The following is a 21,009-nucleotide window of genomic DNA, read 5'->3' as shown; positions in this document are numbered from 1 at the left end:
TTGTCATGAATGTCTTGTATCTAGGATAAACAGAAAGGATGCTTTGAACAAAAGCAATACACAGAATACAAATAATGTATTCCTCTGGTTCTTACCTACCATCCTGTGACCAAAAACATACTACACAAAGACATTTTTGTATTCTCCCATCTACCCTCTACAGCTCCCATTTACGTCTTACAAAACAGACAGACAATCTAAATATTTAGTCCACAATAACATGTAACCTATTTGTGGCAATCTTCAATGCTCATTTCCATGTAATGGGTCATGCTGTGCCAATTGTAAATACAACACAATTATTAAAAAAAGGGGAAAACTTAATTTACTATTCATGAGACTTTCACAGTAAAGGAATATAATACTGGACTGGTTGTGTGAAGTGTAACAAACTCTACATCGCAGAAACAAAACGCTGCTTAGCAGATCGCTTCGTAGAACACCTACCAAGTGTAAGAAGGAACATCTGTACATCATCTACTGCCAGAAAGTTTAAACACAAATGACAACATTGGAGAAGACATCGCAATTTGTGGGCTAAAATCACTGCTATGGTACAAATGCAGGGAGGAAGCAAAAATAACGCACATTTATGTTCAAAGTAGGCACTTTTGAACCTCTTGGAGTTAAGATTCTATTTCAGATTCATCATGTCATTACCTTCCAGAACTTTTCTTTTGAAAGACATCTTGTTTACAGCACTGCTTTTTCCATCCAGATAAAGGACTTGTAGTCTGAAACATGCGTACCGATATTTTTTAGGATAAATTACTGACATGTTTGTGTACCTACATTACCTTTTTGCTCCTTTTGTTATACAGCATTTTCTTTTTTCAAAATTAAATATAATTACACATATATATATATATACACACACACACACACACACACACACATATATATATATATATATATATTATACACACACACACACACACACACAATGGTATCTAAGGTGATGTCGGCATGGAACGTCGACGGAAAGACATCAGCAGCAAAGGGTAACAGTGTGCGGAAGCACATACTCCAGGATCGTGATATCCGTGCATTAATAAAAGTGCAAGGCAAAAAAAACACAAATCAAAACCACACACCATTTAAAAAAGATAAAATACCATTTCTCTAAATCTATAACTGATTTTACAATCCTTTTTTATGTTATGTTAGTATATCCCCATCTGCTCAGAGGCATGCAAAAAATAGCATTCCAACAGCTCTATCAAGAAATTTGACTCCGGACATTATATATTGTTTTTCACCACCCTTTATTCAGGCTTCAGCTAGGATATGGTTTCAAGGATTTTCAAACATTCATGAGCAGAATTGTTGCATGAACTAAAGACTCTCCAAACCTAGCAAACAAATTGTAAAATGAAACAAGAAATATTTCAAACTATTTATTAAATTATGCCATGAAAACAGGTACATAAACTGTAACTGAAGAGGGTTGAAGGCTTGACGCAATTTTCTTCAAATGGTCTTCTGATCTGTAGCCCAGGATGGGCCAGCATATTCACAGATGCTTCTTAATTTTATATGCGTGTCTATATTTTACCGAGTGTTTACCTGAGGAGGGGAGAAAAAATGGTTTAGGTACACTTATCAACAATGCAAAAAAAAACATGTACTACATGGAATCTACTATAGTACTGTGAAAAAGTATTTGCCCAGTCTGATTTTCTGCATATTTTTGTCACTGGATGTTATCAGATCTTCAACCAAAATCTAATATTAGATAAAAGGTAACCTGAGTGAACAAATAAAGTAAAACGTTGATACTTATTTCATTTATTTATTGAAGAAAGTTATGCAACACCCAATGCCCCTGTGTGAAAAAGTAATCACCCCCTTAGACTCAATAACTGGTTACGCCACCTTTAGCAGCAACAACTACAACCAAACACTTCCTGTAGTTATTGATCAGTCTCTCACAGCACCATGGAGGAATTTTGGCCCACTCCTTCAGGCAGAACTGCTTCAACTCAGTGACATTTGTGGGTTTTCAAGCATAAACTGCCTCCTGCCCCAACATTTCAATGGGATTCAGGTCTGCACTTTGACGAGACCATTCCAAAACTTTAAATTTCTTGTTCTTTAACCATTCTGATATAGGCTTGCTTGTGTGTTTCGGATCATTGTCTTGCTGCATGACCCAGCTGCACTTCAGCTCACGGACGGATGGCCTGTCACTCTCCTGTAGAATTCTGATAGAGCAGAATTCATGGTTTCTTCAATGAAGGTAAGTCATCCAGGTCCTGATGCAGCAAAGCATCCCCAAATCATGACACTACCACCACCATGCTTGACCGTTGGTATGAAAGTTCTTACTGTGGAATGCAGTGCTTGGTTTTCGCCAGACATAACAGAGCCCATGTTGGCCAAAGAATTCCACTTTTGACTCCTCTGTCCATAAAACATTGTTCCAGAACTCTCCAGGATCATCCAGGTGCTTTTTGGCAAACTTGAGACAAGCACTCATGTTGTTCTTAGTGACCAGTGGTTTCCGCCTTGCTACTCTGCCATGAATCCCATTTTTGCTTAGTGTCTTTCTGATGATGGAGTCATGAACACTGACCTTAGCCAAGGTGAGAGAAGCCTGCAGATCCCTGGATGTTGTTCTAGGGTTCTTTGTGACTTCCTGGACGATTTTACACCTTGCTCTTGGAGAGATTTTGGCAGGATGGCCACTCCTGGGAAGATTCACTGCTGTCCCAAACTTTCTCCATTTGGACAATATGGCTCTGACTGTGGTTTGGTAGAGCCCCAGAGCCTTAGAAATGGCTTTGTAACCCTTTCCAGACTGATAGGCATCAATAACTTTTTTTGCCCCTCCCAGAGGTCTTTAGGAATTTCTTTTGAATCGTGGCATGACATGCATCTGGAACAGGGCTTCTCAAACTCTGTCCTGGGGACCCCCTGTGGCTACTGGTTTTCATTACAACCGAGCTCTCAATTACTTGACTAGACCCTTAATTGAACTGATCATTTGCTTAATTAGACCTTTTTACTGGTTTTCAGCTCTTAAACAGTTGCATATTTCAAGTTAGCTGTAACATTTGACAAGTAACTTGAACTGCAACTGTTCAAGAGCCGAAAACAAGTAAAATGGTCTAATTAAGCAAATGATCAGTTCAATTAAGGGCCTAGTTAAGTAATTGAGAGCTCGGTTGTAATGAAAACCAGCAGCCACAGGGGGTCCCCAGGACAGAGTTTGAGAAGCTCTGCTCTAGAACCTGTGTGCTGACAACTTCACTCTGATGGTTAGGGCCAAAGTTAGTCAGATTTCTATTGGGCAGGGCTGGCCCAAATCAGGCCTGATTGTTAACCAAAGTATTCAAACAGATGACCCTAATTATCCCTTTAATTGGGTTGAGATAACTAGTGGGGCAATAACTCACACCTGAAGAATGCATGTTTGATTACCTTGCACACCAAACAAATGAAAGCACCACCAAATTGGTGTCATTTTTTTCTCTCAGACTCCCTCTATATACTACTACAACCCACAAAAATATCTGACCAAATTCAATGTGAAAAACATGCAAAAATGCAGAAAATCAGATAGGGGGCAAATACTTTCACAGTACTGTACAACTAGTAATCCAAAAGGTTTTGGGTCATTGAGTAATGTACGCTCCAATTTGGACACCACAGGAATAAAATGTATTTTGGGTGAGTAAAATGCAACTTTACCTTTAAGTCACAAATACTTAAGAAATACTGTACATACTTATACTAATTTATGGGGTATACATTAACTACAACCTTTCAGTCTTACCCATTTTACTTTTAACTACTGTACAAAAACTTAAGGAAAAATTAAAACCACCTATTACCCGACTTGCAGAATTTAATATGATATTAGGTCTATTACTAATAAATTATGTTCAAACAAAAACAGGTTTAAAACATGACAGGTACTTCAGAACCTTTATATTAAAAAAAATAAATAAATAATAAATTCCAGTGATGTAATAAATCAAGATGTTAGAAAGCTGTGTAGAAAATATGAAAACACCATTTCGAAGTATGTGGTCGACTTAATCGATGCGGCTGGAGATTAAAACATTGTGACAGCAAAACCAACTTACCGAACACCAGTTCACAGCTCAAATAATTATAGGAAAGAGCTGTGTACCAAATGTAAAGGCAATATCTCAAAGTGTGCGGTCTGAAGTAAAAACTAAAAAGGCTACCTACGAGTCAGCCATACCGGCTCAGAGGTCAACGTCAAGGTCATCAACATATTAGACGTAGTATTATTGTACAACCCTGTAAAAGATCTCCAAGTAGAAGTACAAGTGAATCCTTGATGTTTACCTAAAATCTGCACACCTGCAATAACCCACTCATATAAAGGTATGCCTAAAGACTTACCACATCATCAATCTTGAGAATACTGCGGACAGTTTCTGTAGCCAGAGTCAGTGCACTGATAGACACCAGCAGAGGCTGCACCACAAGCTCCTCTAAGATGTTGGAAATACCACCCTGTGAATAAAGGTTAAAACAATAACTTGAGTAATATGATATGACCACTCATCTTATTTATTATGACAGAAAGATAACGTATACCAACATGGAAAACATTCAGTAAATAATGCAGTTTATTACAATCTACACAACCATTAAATATGTGCAACCACATGATCGCAACACAAAATGAAACCATTTCAAAATCCCTGTTGATGGCAGTATAAAGTTCAAAAACACAAGACTAAAGGAGACAGTACTGAACTGAAGAGTTATCAACTTATTCACCGTAAAATCAAGATTTCAGTTTTAGTGACAATATCAAATTTCACTGGGGTCATACTGTTTCTACCCAGATTTTACAACTGAGAGAACGACCCAAAGTACAAATAATTTGACAAATGGAAATTTACCTTCCTAACGTTAATGCCAGCGGTGATCTCTCCCTGGGCATGTCTGTTTCTCAGCTCTGTGACGGTAGAGATCGGGTTGAGACCTGCATTCTCTGCTAGTGTGGAGGGGATGACCTCAAGTGCGTCTGCAAAAGCACGGACACAGTATGCCTCCATGCCACTCAGAGTGCGTGCGTATTCAGCCAAGCGCAGAGCAAGCTCAATCTCAGGAGCACCACCTCCAGCAATCAGAGCCCTAATAGTGGGAGAGAAGAGTTAGTGCTTTGCAAAGGTGGAACCTTAACGTTACTGGTATTACTGTTTAAGATATCAATTCACAGTTACAGGCATTTACTGTAGGTGTATGTTACCCACTGTGCACAACAGATCAATCATGTCGGTAACACACTCCCTGTCGTGAAGACCACCATGACTTGCATGCAGTGTTTGTACATGTAAAAATGCAAAGGTGACCAGAGAGAGACACATAAATCCTAACATCTACAGATTCTAAGGCCTTTAAAAACATACGCTACAGAATGTCCTAAGCAAGTCATACCAGACCTGGTCCTGACTGAAAACCTATATGAAGAAATGGCATTCCTTTGATGTAATCAACGTAGTAATTTTAGCTTGAGCAGAGAAACCCTAAATATACGGAGGCTTAAAGTTTACCTCTTCTTCACCAGGCAGCGTATTACACAGAGGGCATCATGGATGGAGCGTTCTGCTTCGTCAATGACCAGTTTGTTGGAGCCTCGCACTACAATACTGACTGTTTTTCCTGGGTTAGCACAGCTAGTGATCTGCAAGAAAAATACAATGTCACCTTTACATTTAGAACAGAAATACGTTACCTCATACAGACTTACAAAAATTTAGGATTACCTTTACTAGCTTTCCAGATCCATCCAAGTTCACTTCTTCTGCCAGCTCTGCTGATCCCAGCATGTCTGGTGTAAACTGGTCAATGTGGGCAACTGGTTTGGTTCCAATAGTCTGAATTAAAAAACAGACAAGTTTTCACACTGGGACTATGAAGATCAGTAGTATGTACAGTTATTGTGTTGCAACTGAATATACCATATTCCTTCAAATTCAAGATGCAGCCCAAATTTACCACCCTCAATATGAAGAATAAACAAATGCATTGTACAAAACTTACACGAAAACAAACAGTGTTGTAGATTGACCACGGAGCTTGTTTATTGTGCTGCTTACTATTGTACTTAAAATGGCGTCTGTCGTACACATTGCGTCACGTATTCCAGCACAACGAACATCAGGGAGCATGTAATCAAGCAGCCACAACAGCACTAATCGCACTGCAAACAAAGTCTGAATGGTATGCAAAATACCAACTAACAGAAAATAACATACACATATGGAGATTATTCGCACCTGTTTTACTCCTAATTTGTGAACTGTGGTATTGTTGCCATTTAAAAAAAATACGGGTCTGATCAGCATTTCCGATCTGTTCAAGTTGGTAATGTTTCTTAAACGCTGAAATTGTAAATGCTTATCTCTGAATTCCTCAGGAAGAGAATTACATTTTTGAAAATGTCTGCCTATACGTCATGGATGATTCGAGATCGGGCAGTAACGTTTTGGTTTGTCTTTTCTCAGCATTAAGTCACATTGCTGCTTGTGTACACGGGTAGTCACGTCTTGTTGGCGCTTTTAATACATGCATCACTATACTGTACCCTAACTTAAGACGCGGGCTCTTTTTGAAAAGCAAAAAATGGTTAAAAAAGTGTCAAATACGAAGGAATACGGTATTCCCCACCAGTCAATTACTGCGAAACATGAAGTAATCTGCATCAATATACAGTAACTAATAACAGTAAAAATCACCTTACCTTACATATAAATTCAATATCTTCTCTCTCTATATCCTTGATAACCATTATCTTCATCTTATTTAGGAAGTGCAGTGCCAGATCACTCAGTGCATCCCTATAAAAATATATTTAACTAGATTAATTTACTTAAATTCCTGTATTGTGAAAATACCAACGATTTACATACAACATCCAATTAGGAAAATTAAACAAAAATCGTATCATTGACATCACTTTAGATTCCAGTTTAACATACAAATATTTCAATGCATACCGGGGCACTACACAGAACATTGCACAGCTTTCTAAACATAACTGAATCCTCAGCGTCCAAACATGTTTTCATCCAGCAAATATTTAGTGTTCCACTTTACCTCAAAATTGATTTTTGTATAAGCAAAACATTACATCCAGCCTTCTTAATTTGCTTGATTAAGTTCAAGATGTATGCTCTTTCCTCACGTAGTACTCTGTCCATTTGAGCATAATCAGAAACCACAATCTGGTTATCCATCTATCAAAATGGAATAAACAGAAAAACCATCAACATACAGAGTGGATTTGTCTACAAAAAGTAGTCTACAAATAAGCTACAGCTTAAGGTATTTAGAAACAATAATATAAGGCTTACTTACATCTGTCTTTGGAGCAGATAAACAGAACTGAATCAGACCAATCTTTGCTTTTTCTACCCGAGAAATTCCAGAGTTGGCCACTTTCTGTGTCAGTACAAGTCCGTCAACCATTTCACAGTCATCAATGGTCCCACTGGAAAAATATATAACAAAGTTAGTTAAGTGCCAAGACCAGGTTGTCAGAATAGTGGTCCAGCCACAGCCTTACTTATTTATTTTTTTTAAACTATTTTTTATTCTTTTCCAATTTTTCTCTAATTTTGGAGTATCCAATTATTATTCAACCTGACTCACTGCTGCAAACTCCGAACTAACTCAAGAGAGATGAAGACGAGCACTTTCGTCCTCCAAAATGACTGCCACCAGCCATCTGCTTTTTGTGTTTTTCGCGTAGCCCGCCATATTCGGATCTTACAGTATCGGAGGACAATGCATTTCTGAATTGCATACAGGCAGCTACAGGGGTCTCTGGTGGGTGTGGTCAGCCAAGGACACCCCAGCCGACCTAACCCCTACCTTGCCAAGGCAGTGCTTGGCCAATTGTGCGCTGCCCCCTGGGAACTCCCGTCCACGGTCGGCAGTGGCATAGCTTGGATTTGAACCGGCGATCTCCAAGCTATAGGGCGCATCCTGCATTCCGGGCGGAGTGCCTTTACCGTCAGATGTGCCACTCGGGAACACCTTGTTCAACATTTTCATATCTTTTCGATGCACTTATTAGTGATTTTCTTTATTTGTGCTTGACTGGCAGCTGCTATTTTGAATTATGTGTGTTTTATTTTGTTATTTTTGTTTTTTTACATATAGGGGCAGTCAGACCTCATTTCTTGATTTTTTTATTTATATATTAGAGAGAGACGCGCACACACACGTTTTTATATATAAACATAAACAAAGCTTACCCCAATTTCTTTACAATTTTAATGTCCCTGAGGTCAACACTTGTGGCTGTGGCCGGGTCAATGACGTTCATCACCGCGTCTACACTCATGGGAGCAAGCAGGCTGGAGTATTGGGAAACAACCTGGGGATGAAAGACAGCATTTCCTGAGGTACAGTTTTGTCTTACAATACAGACCTATGCCCAACAGTGAACTAAAATGGTTATGCGACATACTACAACAATAAATCATTTGGTCATTTTTCAGAATTAAGTTTATTTAACAAGCAACATCGTTGACAAGGTAACTAGGAACTGGATGTAATTAAAGATACAGCAAGTGCCTTTTTTAAAAGAATATCGGTGTTAACTTATTCGGTTGCTCTCTACCTTGGAGCTCAGTGAAGTTGTGGCACTGTTCAAGAGAGATTCTCTGTCGCTTAGTTCCACAGGCTGGGCCATAGCTGTCAGAACCTCAACTCCTTTATCCAAGGCTTTCTGGAAAGATTCTGAAATTATGGTAGGATGGATTCCTACAACAAACGACAGGAAGGGAAGATGACCATTATTAAATCATGCAAACAGAGGAAAAAACAGAACAAAACTGTCAGGTTCTTCCTTGAACCTACCTTTCTGAAGCAGTTTAGCACAGGAATCCAACAAGGCCCCAGCAATGACTACAACAGATGTGGTCCCATCACCAGCTTCAATGTCTTGAGCTTTGGATAGCTCTACCAACTAGAATGAAAACAGAAAAAGGTAGTAAACATCAATACAACCTACTGAAAATGAATGCAAAAGTCTAAAAAAGTAAACTCTCATTAAGTAACTGATTAAACAAATGCCCAGATTTCTTTTTTTTTTTTTTTATATCTAACACGGTCCCATCCAAATTTAGCAGCTTATTGTAAATTACTTAATACAAACTCGCTTTACACAAATATTCTGTTTGCACGAATTTAATAAAACGAATTGCCCAGTTCGAACAGTTGAGTGTAAAAGGATATTGGAAAATGTATGTAAACTTGCATTCCAACTAGTTCCTTTGTACTGTATTTTAGTTCTGTTTTAGGACTGTCTATCCTATGATGCAGTACAAGTTACCATAGTGCTTACACATCAATGCCACCGAAACCAGCGACCAGCATAAAAAACACGCATTAACATTATAGACAAAAGTGGCGGTGTTGAAAGCGGTGGATAATGAACCACTATACAAGAAAAAAATGATACAATACAGGCCTGTCAACAGCAAAACTGAATGCAAGATGTCAGCATTTCCAATTTGCTTAATACCTTGCTTTTGTGATTTTAAAATGCCAGTGACCAGAATGGGAATTACAGATTTCAAGTTGCAAATTAATCTTTTTAAAAACTTCACTTACAGCTATATTTTCAATAAAATGCACAGTACAGCATTTATAATATTTTTCATCATACTGTAATCTTAATTCAATTCCAGTGTTACTGTAACTTCAATAACCGACAGTATGCATTTGACTTTGTGCACCAACAGGACATACACCTGACTTTTAGCTGCGTCAGACATAAATCAGACTTAAAATATACACCACCAGGAGTTGCGTGTGACCGAGTTACACCTGGGCTTAACTCCTACACCTCAGAGTAGGCATAAGGATCGTCTGAGGTGTAACATTTAAATAATTAGAGCAATGTATAAGTAAGCTAAACAAATAAATGTAAAATGTAGGTCATGTTTAGTGCATAGATCCCAGTACAAGCGAACACTGGGGCTTGCACGTGTGCTGAGGGACCGAAGTAATCCTTTGGACAAATATGATGACAACAAATTGTTTGAAAGATTTTGTTTTCACCAACGTGAGTTAAGGTAATTAACTGAAATTCTCAGCTGATTTACAACATGGGTTTGACAGGAATAGCACTCTTCCCCCAGCCATGCAAACGCTTCTTACCCTGAGATTTTATGCCAAGGGTGCGGTTCAAAAATACAGTTGAAGACATGATAAATGTACAACTTACTACCTCTCACGCAATTCGCCGAGTTCTGCTGGCACTACAGAGACAACTGCATAGGTAGGTGTCATATCCATATGAAAAAAATTGTTAATATAAAGCAAAAGTTTATGGTGAAATCAGGAATCCCTGGTACAATTGGCTATATTGATGTCACCCATTTTAGAATTCAAGCCCCAGGCCAGGGTGAATATTTGTACATATATCAGAAGGGTTATCACTCTCTAAATGCCCAAGTTGTCTGTGACGCAGACATTACCATTTTTAACTGTGTAATGAGATGGCCGGGCCTAACACACGATGCCTGCATCCTTAAAAAAAAAAAAAAAAACACACACAACACACAATTTACCGGGACTTACAGTGTTTAAGTCAAGGAAATTACAAAGTTTCCTTCTCAGGGACAGTGGATATCCACTGCAAGTATGGCTAATAACACCCGTTTCAGCACCCCAAACCGAAGAACGCAGTTACAACAATGCTCACTCACAAACACGAAACTTAACTGAACGAACGCTATATCGGTGTGTTGGAGAAGGTTTCACTACACACATGGGGAAATAAGCATGCACCCTAAGAAAGCATGTACCGTGATCGCTGCTGTGATTGTGCTTCACAACATGTGCATCCAACAAGGCATCCTCCTGTCGCATCAAAATTTCTAGTTTTAAATGTGACTTTTATGCAACACAATCTATAATGTTCTATATATAAAATGGAACACTATCAACTGAACCTGTAAAGTCGTCTGTTTTTATGTTCTAAGTTATTGTAGTTCATTATATCAAATAATAATCCTGACCGTTGTTTTGTTTTAAATAAACCTTAAAATATTCTTTGATTGCAACGTTTATAAACATTTGGCTTTTAAAATATAATCTTTTTATCAAGTGAAAACAAGTAATGTTGTAGAAAATGTTTATAAAAGACTTAATAACTACTATTGCCTTTGCAAACAGTTTAAAATAACAGTTGTTTGGTCCCCGAGTGGCTCATTCAGTTAAGCGCTGCTGCTCTGGAGCACAGGACGAGCCATACAACCTGGAAGGCGGCAGTTCCCGCCCAGGCTGTGCAAAAAGGCTGCTGGGGACTCCAAAGGGGGAGTCACATTAGCTCCAACGCTCCCAGGGTGAGGGATGGGAAACCAGCAGGGATTGCTTCTCATCATGCAACAGCGAACCCTACTAGCCAGACACCGAGCACATTCAGAGCAGATAAGAGGCAGGGCTGGTCCCTGTTCTCCTGGATCGGTAGCTTGCTCACCTCTGCTCTTGACTGCTCGGTGTAAAAGCGATTCTGGCTTTAGGCTTTCAAGATCGCTCTCTGAACATATGTGTCGTGTGAGGATTCGCTATGGTGAGGAGAAAAAAGCATAAATTGGACAATCCAAATTGGGATTAAAAAAAACTGTTGATAACAGTCTACTGTTGATATAGATATAATCAAAACAAACAAGCCCGTATGCAGTGAAATATCTTTATTACACTAATAAAAGAGATGTACTAATACCTATATACTACAAGGTAAGTGCAAAAAAGTAATGCAAGTGCAGAAATGTACAGTACAGGCAGGCTACATTACTGCAAATTGTTTCCATTGAAATTCTCTATAATATGCATCTGGACAATCTTTTTTTGCAACTATGGATGGGAAACTTTCAGCATTTTCTAAAAAATCCCAATTCGTCTCTCTATGCAGATGCTGCTGCATTGCACGCTGCAGTGTTACAAGCACAGCACGCATGCTTGCGTCATCAGTATCTGTTTCAGGCAGAGTGTGCTTGTCGCTAAGGTGAGGCAGCTGATAATTCTTCCTCTGACATCCCCTCTGGTGTTGTCAGTTTCAGTTGTATTTTCATCAGCATTCACTACAGAAACCCCAACCTTTTTGAAGCAACATTGCATTGTTTGCTGACTGACAGACTTCCAAGCATGCTTTAGCAAGTGCACAATAGCTAATGATTTTATTTCCACTGCATTTTCGTGCTGATGAAAATCGCTTTTCTCTTTCCAGCCATGCTTGCTGTTGCAGTCAGTGCTGTTTTTTCAAACTGTAAACCCAACACTGCTTACATGGATTAAATAGTCGATTACAGTACAGTAGTAATTGCTTAGTAATTTAAGATTTTACTACAGTAAAGTGCTGCCTACTGTACTGAAATCTATGTGAATGGATTGGTGGATTAGTAAGAGCGATTACTACAGTAATATGCTGCAGGTTTGTTATTTAAATATATGCATCACACTTCATCTTATGGTTTCACAATTTCCATACTTTTCAAGTACTATCTTTTTTTCTACAATTAGTTTGTGTTTCTGTACCGGGTGCAGAGTTCTGGATTTAATTTACATTATGTAATTTCATAGATTTAACCAAAAAAAAAATTCCTTCAAGATTTTGCTTAATACATAAATGTTGACACTTGAGTTTTGAAATATGTAGTTTGACAGACAGATAAACAGACAGATAGATAGAGACAGAGATAGGATAAATAGCTAGGTAAATTGAAAAACGTGCATCCCAAATTCAGCATTTAAAGCAGACACGTTAAATCTGGGAATCTACAAACAACCATGAGAATAAATACATGGAACTTAAATCTTTACTTTACACTTAGCATCCAACATCTAGCTACCAGACACATCCGCATGGAATTTTTTTTCTTTATTTTACAATCCAAAACACATAATCTTTAATTATTTAAGTGTTTGATGTAGGTGGGGAAGCGAGAGCAGTACTGCCAATTGAGCGGCTTTTCATTCCGGTTTGCAGGGAAACAATGACAGTAGGCTGATTGTCTATTTTTGGGTGGTTTTAGCACAGCGCTGCAGGTTTTTTTATTTTGTATTTATTCTATAGAAAGATACTGTTTTGTCAAATACAGGATATCTGCCATGATTGACATAACACATCCAATCAGAATGATGCACAGACACAGCCCCCTCCCCCATTTAAATGTTGGGGAAACATTTGCATGTTAGCTTTAGATTTAGCTTGCAAAATATTTATTTTTTCTGATTTAACTGCCAATGACAAAGATGCGGAAAGATCATTTATTTCGGATGGATCTGCTAGCTAAATGTTGGAAGCCAAGTGCAAAATAAATATTTAAGTTTCATGTGGATTTATCTAGCAGCTAAATGTTTTCCTCAAGTCAACACTTCTGAACTCATCGCAGCACTGAATTTCTTGCTTTTTCTTCTTGGTGACTTGTTTTGCTTGGCAGTAAGAATACATTTATATTTGATACATTGGGTGTAGTTACATCTGAGCTAATTGTGTTTTGGTGCACCAAACGTATTAAATGACTTAGGGTTTATGACTGACTTAAGACTTGGACTTGCGTCCTGTTGTAGAAGTCCAGCCCTGAGGTAAGAATTATTGGCACATTTTATTGCCTTGAAATTTGTATTCATGAGAGCTGACTACCTTGCTATGGTTTAGGGTAAATGTAAATTTGCAATATACTCTTGGAAAAAAAAAAAAAATTTTATGATGTATCACTATATGACTTCCTAAATGGCCAGGCTTCCAAGAAACCTACCATTTTGGCTGCAGGGTGAAGAACCTGCATCTGTTTCAGAATGGTTGCCCCATCATTGGTAATCGTCACATCTCCCTTTCCATCCTGAATCTACAAAAACACAAAAAGTTAACACAATAGCAGTTGATGAAACTGTAGGTTAGTTTCCATTTTTTTAAAAAAAGTAAATAATTACCATTTTATCCATGCCCTTTGGGCCAAGACTTGTTCTGATGGCATCTGCAACAGCTGAAGTAATGGGAAAAAAATATGTTACTGATGTATTTCATCAGTGCAGGCTGTATCGGGTACCAACAAATGAAAGTTATTACAATTACATACTACTTAAATTCAGTACAGTAGACTAATATAGTGGGTTTGTATATTTCTAACGTCACGGCGACTTGATGTACACAAAGCATTACGTATTTATCACTTTATGCCTAGATAATACATCCTTGACTAGTTTTGTTCAACGTAACTGAATGCTAAAAACTAAAATGACTGCACTGTCATAGAACGTACACGCCCCAGCTATGTGACAGATAAAACGCATCAAAAGAAATGTACATTCGCAGACTTAAATTTTAAAAAAAAATAAAAATCGCTTACTTTATGTAATAAAGAACGCCTGAGACAATCTAAACTGGCACATACACTATTTTCACACATTTGACACTTATGCCATTCAGCATTTTTTCAAACGAATTTAAATTAAACGAGCAACATAACTGACCATGCAAACTGCTAGCAACCTGACAATTACGCCAAAAACTAATGGGGGTTCACTGAACGCCTGGGCGACATTTCTACAATTGATAACTGCTGTCTCATGCTTGGTCTGGAACGTAACCTCCATTTGCCGTTGCACATTATTATAACAGATACATACACATACTTTATTATACAGCGGGTATCATCCTAAAAATAAACAGGTTTGTTATCTGGCAGCAGGAAGCTAGTACAGTAATACAGTCACCGTGCTGCGCAGCTAGGTGCACTAATCTTCTGGGGCCATGTACTGTGTCGTATTTTGAAGCCTGTTGAGGTTTCCTCTCATTATCAGTGACATCACCCTGACACAATGTTTTTTTTTTGTTTTATTCTTTACAAATAATAATAATAATAATAATAATAATAATAATAATAATAATAATAATAATAATAATAACTAAAACGTACCTTTGGCGGCCGAGATGTTACTGAACCGAATCTGTGCCGGTTTATCCCGGTCCACATATGCACTTCCTTTGTTCATGCCACCAGAATTTCGGGGAGCGGCGACTGCAGACATTATATACTTTTTTACTGGTGCTGCTTAAAACAGAAGAAGGAGATGGCTATGCCTCTGGACCCTGATGTCGATGCCTGGTGTCGGATGGATACAGATTCTGTGCTCCCTCAGATCTGTAACAGATTTCAGTCTCCCAGCAACGAACCTTCCAGAAACACTCCCTGCCTGAAGAAGAAGAAAAAGGACCATGTGGTGCAAAAGGATGACGTCAGAATGGTGCTTCGAAAAACTGCCGTTTTAATATTATATTGTCTGCTGTTTCTTTTTTGCGTATTGTTTAATAACGCATGGGTCGTGAAACGTTTATGCGATTGCGCGTTTGTTTACTTGTGCTTAATGTTAAAGTGTTGATTGTAAAATAGTTGCCATGGGTTTATTCGTTTTCATACCCATAAAAGGCGGTTGCTGTAGCAATAGGTTTTCTTCAAGGGGGTGTGGCGCTGTCTGAGACACGGATTTTCGAATGGTTTTTGTGATAGGAAAACATCAGTAATTCGATTTTACAAACAGTTTGTATTGCATTTATTGTCTGGAAACGTGTCTCTATTTTTTAAATGACGCAGCAATATCAAATGTGTAATACACGTTTCACAAGCATTAACCCTCCTATTATGTTCAGAATTCAGGTAGGCCTTCATCTGTTATGTTTTGGGTCGTATTGACCCAGTGCAATTGCAAACTAATTTAAACAGCCTTAAATTCATTAAACGTTTTTATTTGCAAAGGTTTTACTCTACTCTTTTATTCCAGAAGCTGTGATAAAACTTGTTTGACTCCCAACCTGGGAGCTTATCATTTTGGAATGTCTTTACCAGTGAGATGCTGTTGCAATACTTACTGAGAAAATTAGACTCTGCCTTGTAGATATATATTGTTTTTTTTTTTTTTTTTTGTTTATAAATATCTCCAGACAGGTGCAGCCATTTCCAGAGATAATAATACAAATCTAATAATAATAATAATAATAATAATAATAATAATAATAATAATAATAATAATAATAATAATAACAAATTAAAGAAGTGTTGTTTTATTCCTGCACACAAATCTACATAGATAAATGCAACGGGTCACAGTGACTCGAAATATCTTATTTGTATACAAAAAAATAAACATCTCAAAGGTTTTGTTTTCTGTATATAAGTTCATGACCCCAGCTTAAGAAAAGTCATAAAATATTATATAGAAAATGAAAATAAAAATAGCATTTAAGCTAACTGGAAGCTAGAGTCGGGTCAAATAGACTCGAAACCTAATAGGTGGCTTAAACAACTGGCATAAAATATGTTAGTCATCCATTCAAAAGTCAAGGTTTTTGGATAAAGCACCATCTTTACAAAATCAACTTAGTTGGAGGGTCCTTGAAATTAGGTTTTAGTAATCATTTGTAAAATTGCCCGTTTTCTTTGCACAATGGAATGAAACATATTTTGTAACTTGGGGGTTATATGCTTTATTGGAGTTTGCAAACCAGTAGAACATTTTCTCAAAACACCAGACCCCAAAATCAGCAATATGAGATGCTTAGTCCTGTAACTTTGTTCTTTCTTTTTAATTATTATTATTTCACTACTACCAACCTAATAGCAGATGCAGTTTGAAGGTTGTATTTGTATATAAAATATGCCTAAGAGTCTTTGGTCAAGGTGATTAGTAGTAATGGTCTGTGGCCACGAGCCCCGGCCCCCACACCTTAACATTCTCATCACACTAACGCTAAACAGACCTACATGTTTCTCATATTTGTAAACAAAATGCTACTCACTGCATGTTACACTACAACCATTCATTTTCTAACGCGTTACCGTGTGGCTTTATTTTTGCACTCGTTCTCGTTTATATCAAAACACGCCGGAAGGTGGCGTTCCCACAGACCTCTATAGTGTCATCTGACATCGGTTACGCGACAGATGCAGACATGGCAGAATTGGACAGCTCAAAATGTTTAAGTGGTTTACTGAATGGAATTGCACAAAACACGTATTATAACAACCCCGAAATAACAGAGGAATTGTTGAAACACGAACTATATCCCGATATATCGCAAGAGGAGTTCCATGCTCTGTTTGAGAAAATGAAAGGGGTTTTGAAGGTAAATTGTACTCGTGCTGCTCAAACTAAAGTAATATTTTTGCTTCTGTTGTGTGCTTTCAGTAACTTATTGAATTCTTGCAGTTTATGTGTGTGTTTTTTTTAATTGAAATTCATTAATACGGCTTAACAAACAACGAGGAGAGGAATGCAGTTCACCAGATAATAAAATATCACACTGCAATTCGGTGTGGATATATATATATATATATATATATATATATATATATATATATATATATATATATATATATCCTGGAAACGTATATATCCGCAGTTTACACAGTGAGTTGTACAAATTGGAGAGAATGTTTACTTGACACTAGTTCAATGAGTGTTTAGTTTAAGTGTATAGCTTATATTTGGATATTTCATTTGCAGGTTTTTCTAAGCCATTTGTGCATTTAAGTTATTAGGAGCTTCACTATATTGCTTAACTGGTGGGTGACAGAACTGTCAAAATGAATAGCTTATTGAATGCTCCCCCAGCACTACTAGCAGCACTAAGCCTGTGTGGGTTTAGTCTTGCTTCACTCAAGCACCTCTTCATTGCAGTGTTTGCAGTAACAAGCAATACCAGCCTACAGTGCTGCTGGCATTTTACATCTTCAGTTGTGTTTTAAGACTTTTCACTCAGACTTAGCCATTATTTATCATTCTATTACCACAATATACTGTAGTTTATAGTGATGTTTTCAACATTTCCTGTCAGTTGATTTTGTGCTAATTTTCCCTGTATACATACTACAGACTTAAAATGTATATTTTTTATGTTTAAAATGCTCATTTTGGGGGGGGGGGGGGGGGGGGGGGGGGGGGGGGGGGGGGGGGGGGGGGGGGGGGGGGGGGGGGGGGCTAGGCAGTATAGCTCATTCAAATACAATTTATTGTATCAAATTACATGCTATGTAACTATGAAGTAAAATGGATAGGCCTTTGTGAAAAAAAGAACTATGTCATTGATATTCCCAGAGCGATGTGGCAGTGCATGGTTAATTTCCACGGAAACAGCAGACACTTAAGTCAATGTCACGGTCACCACCACATTTATCAAATTTGAAGACAACACCTCAAAAACTGTTTGAGATGAGGGTGTTGAATGTTAACTAACATTGTAACAGCAGTGATTCTAGCGTCACTCCATTCCAACCATGTCCCTAATGATCAACTCAAACTTTTCGCAAAGTGTTTTTTTTTGCACAGTGTATAATGCAACGTGTTGCACATTGTGTACCGGGAAGTGTCACGTGTTTCGTGTGTCATGTTATGCTGCACAGAGAGAAACAAGAGACGTAGTGCAGTTTTGTTTTCAATCCAGCAGATGGCACTGATGCATTGTTTTGTGTTTCCTGACAGCTTTAAAGAACGCGATGACGGTGAATTGAAAAGGTCGCAAATTAGGTTTAAATATGAAGATAATGTGTACAGTCCATACCCCCTGTGAATACAGATTAATTATTCAGAGCTACAGTTTCTCTTGCATTCTGGTGATACTCCCAATGAAGAGCAATTTGTTGAGTGCCTGAGGGTTTGCAAGGCCAGTTACTGTTTTAATGTTGCACTGGTCTGTTTCCTGTTAAAGGCTTGGATGGAGTGATTAGGAAATAAGTAGCCCTGAAGTGAATTGAGCAAAACACTGGAAAATTAATAAAACTTGACATGTTTACTGAACATAAAAATACATAATGTACATTCACTGTTGGGTGATTTACTGTAGTGACATTGTTATTTTGAAATATTTTAGAACATAAATACACTACAAAAAGACTACAAAGAAACAGTGTGCATCAAACATATTCGTGTCAGGCATAGCGTAACAGAAAAGACAAACACAGCATGTTAACTATTCTGAATAGTTATTTCGAAAGATGCTTCTGTACATTTGTGTTAAAACTGCAGTTACAAATGTAAAAGCTTGTAGGCTTTTAATATGCCAAGCATCAAAAGAAACTTATCGCTATTGTAACAGATTTATAGAAAAAAAAGGTATATAAATGATGGACGTTGACAATGGTTTTGGTTTCTTTTTAATCACTCGCTCATCCTTGACCATGACATGCTTGAGTGACTATGACTGAAGCACATGCACTTAATCACCTAATTAGTGAGACAGTTGATTGGACTCTGGATAAGGAGTGATTTCAGTTGTTGAATTGCAAGCTTGAATAAAAGCAGTAAAGAAAATCACAGAAAAAAAACAATATGCCACGTCTGTCAAGAAAGCAGCGCCTTCGTGCAATCGGCATGTGGGAGGCTGGACTGGGGCAGCATACTGTGGTTCGCCATCTTGGGTGCTCACAGCTAGCAATATCAAACCTGGCGAGACGGTATAACCAGTCACACTCTGTCAATGACAGGCCACAAACTGGGAAACCAAGAGTCACAACACCTGCCCAAGATCGACAGATCATCACATCATCATCATCTTCATGATGTAAATTGGTAATCAGCACAATAAAAAGTCACTGGACCTGCTCTAAAACAGAGTTTGTCATTTTTTGATCACATCCAAATATAAGTGACAAGTTTCTTTAGATGCTCAGTATATATTACATGTATGCAGGGCTGTTGATTACTACCAGAACCTGAAACAAAAGTCCAAGAAACGCAGATAATGATGTGTATGAAAAGAATTGGGAAACCCCAAGCATACAGACAGCGGTTCCGTGTAAACAGAAAATCAACTATTACAGAGTGTGAACAGGACTAAAAGTTTACAACAACAAAAAACTGTCATAGATAGTGCTGGGACGAACACAGGATTTCATGTTTGGATAATTTTAAATATTCGTTTAGATATTCGTTCATTTTCCAAAAAGTATTTTAAAAATGTATTGCTCTGAATGCAGGTAGAGACAGCATAGCAGCAGTTGCAGAGGGCGTGGCTGTGGTAGTGGGTGTGTGTGTGCCTTTATTTTACAGCAAGACCTTACAATACGTAACATGTTAAAGTAGAAAAATATCCCAGGAGTAAAGAATAAGGCGTGTAGGCCTTACTTTACCCCAGTGAATTAACTACAAAACAAAGGATGCCAAATAGCAGTTCAAGTTAAACGTTGTTTTGTTTATTCCTGAAATAAATAGTACATAACGCTGACACAACATTTTATTTATGTTTTCTTTTTTTTCATTCCTTGCCATTGCCGTTTCTTCACAGTAAACAGTGGCCATCGACCTGTTTTCATAAAGTATAACATGAGGTTTACTTGTGCCTTTTGTACCTGAACAAGCAAACGAAAACTGAAATTTAACTTTAAACACTTCAAATAAAACAAATGTGGAAATAGCGTTGTGAATGGGGGGGGAAGAAAAAATCACGGTTTTGGTTCTCGTTTATTACATTCTACATAACAAAGTCACAACAAAATATATGTAATATATACAGTCTATATAAACATTACTACACAACATTTTCAGCAAGTTGGGCACTGTTTAAGCGAGGCATTTCAGAATGAGGTGCTCGCCTTTTTTCTGTCCCATGAGATTCTGGCTCACTCTAAAGCAGCAGAATGCATTTTTGTCCCAGATAGCTTTCCATAGAGATCACTATGAGTGTGCGCATGCATAATCTGGTTTGTTTACTTTTTGTTTTCTAAAACTTTTAACTAGTGGCTCAAGTGCTGCTATGTTTTATTTATTTATTTTTTAATTTAGTCGTCACCAGTGGTTTTTACCCCAGTTTTCGCCCCAATTTGGAATGCCCAATTATTATTTTTTATCCCAGTTCACCGCTGCACCCCCCCCCCCGAGCGACTCGGAAAACACAGGCTGAAACAAGCGTCCTCCGAAACATGTTCCTGCCACTCTGCCATTTTTTGCACTGCTGATCAACAGCAAAGCCATCAAACCTATAGTGCTGGAGAACAACACATCTGAATG

At 37.9% G+C, this 21,009-nt stretch overlaps 1 protein-coding gene across 1 annotated transcript; it reads right to left on the bottom strand.

Annotated features, from left to right (window-relative positions):
* Window positions 1-1,384: 1,384 nt before the first annotated feature.
* LOC121316137 (T-complex protein 1 subunit delta) lies at window positions 1,385-15,234 on the bottom strand. The gene is made up of 14 exons (XM_041250952.1): window positions 14,928-15,234; window positions 13,942-13,994; window positions 13,767-13,856; window positions 8,857-8,965; window positions 8,618-8,760; window positions 8,250-8,371; window positions 7,348-7,480; window positions 7,087-7,226; window positions 6,731-6,827; window positions 5,754-5,864; window positions 5,541-5,671; window positions 4,887-5,121; window positions 4,378-4,491; window positions 1,385-1,566 (listed from the first exon to the last, which is right to left on the bottom strand). The coding sequence occupies exons 1-14, from the start codon at window positions 15,037-15,039 to the stop codon at window positions 1,552-1,554; spliced, it is 1,605 nt and encodes a 534-aa protein (XP_041106886.1). The 5' UTR covers window positions 15,040-15,234; the 3' UTR covers window positions 1,385-1,551.
* Between the last annotated feature and the right edge of the window lie 5,775 nt (window positions 15,235-21,009).

The sequence above is a fragment of the Polyodon spathula genome, chromosome 5 (genome assembly GCF_017654505.1).
Source record: "Polyodon spathula isolate WHYD16114869_AA chromosome 5, ASM1765450v1, whole genome shotgun sequence".
Taxonomy (NCBI): Eukaryota; Metazoa; Chordata; class Actinopteri; order Acipenseriformes; family Polyodontidae; genus Polyodon; species Polyodon spathula.
The sequence above is the reverse complement of the archived record's forward strand: the minus strand, read 5'-3'. Positions and strand labels throughout refer to the sequence as shown.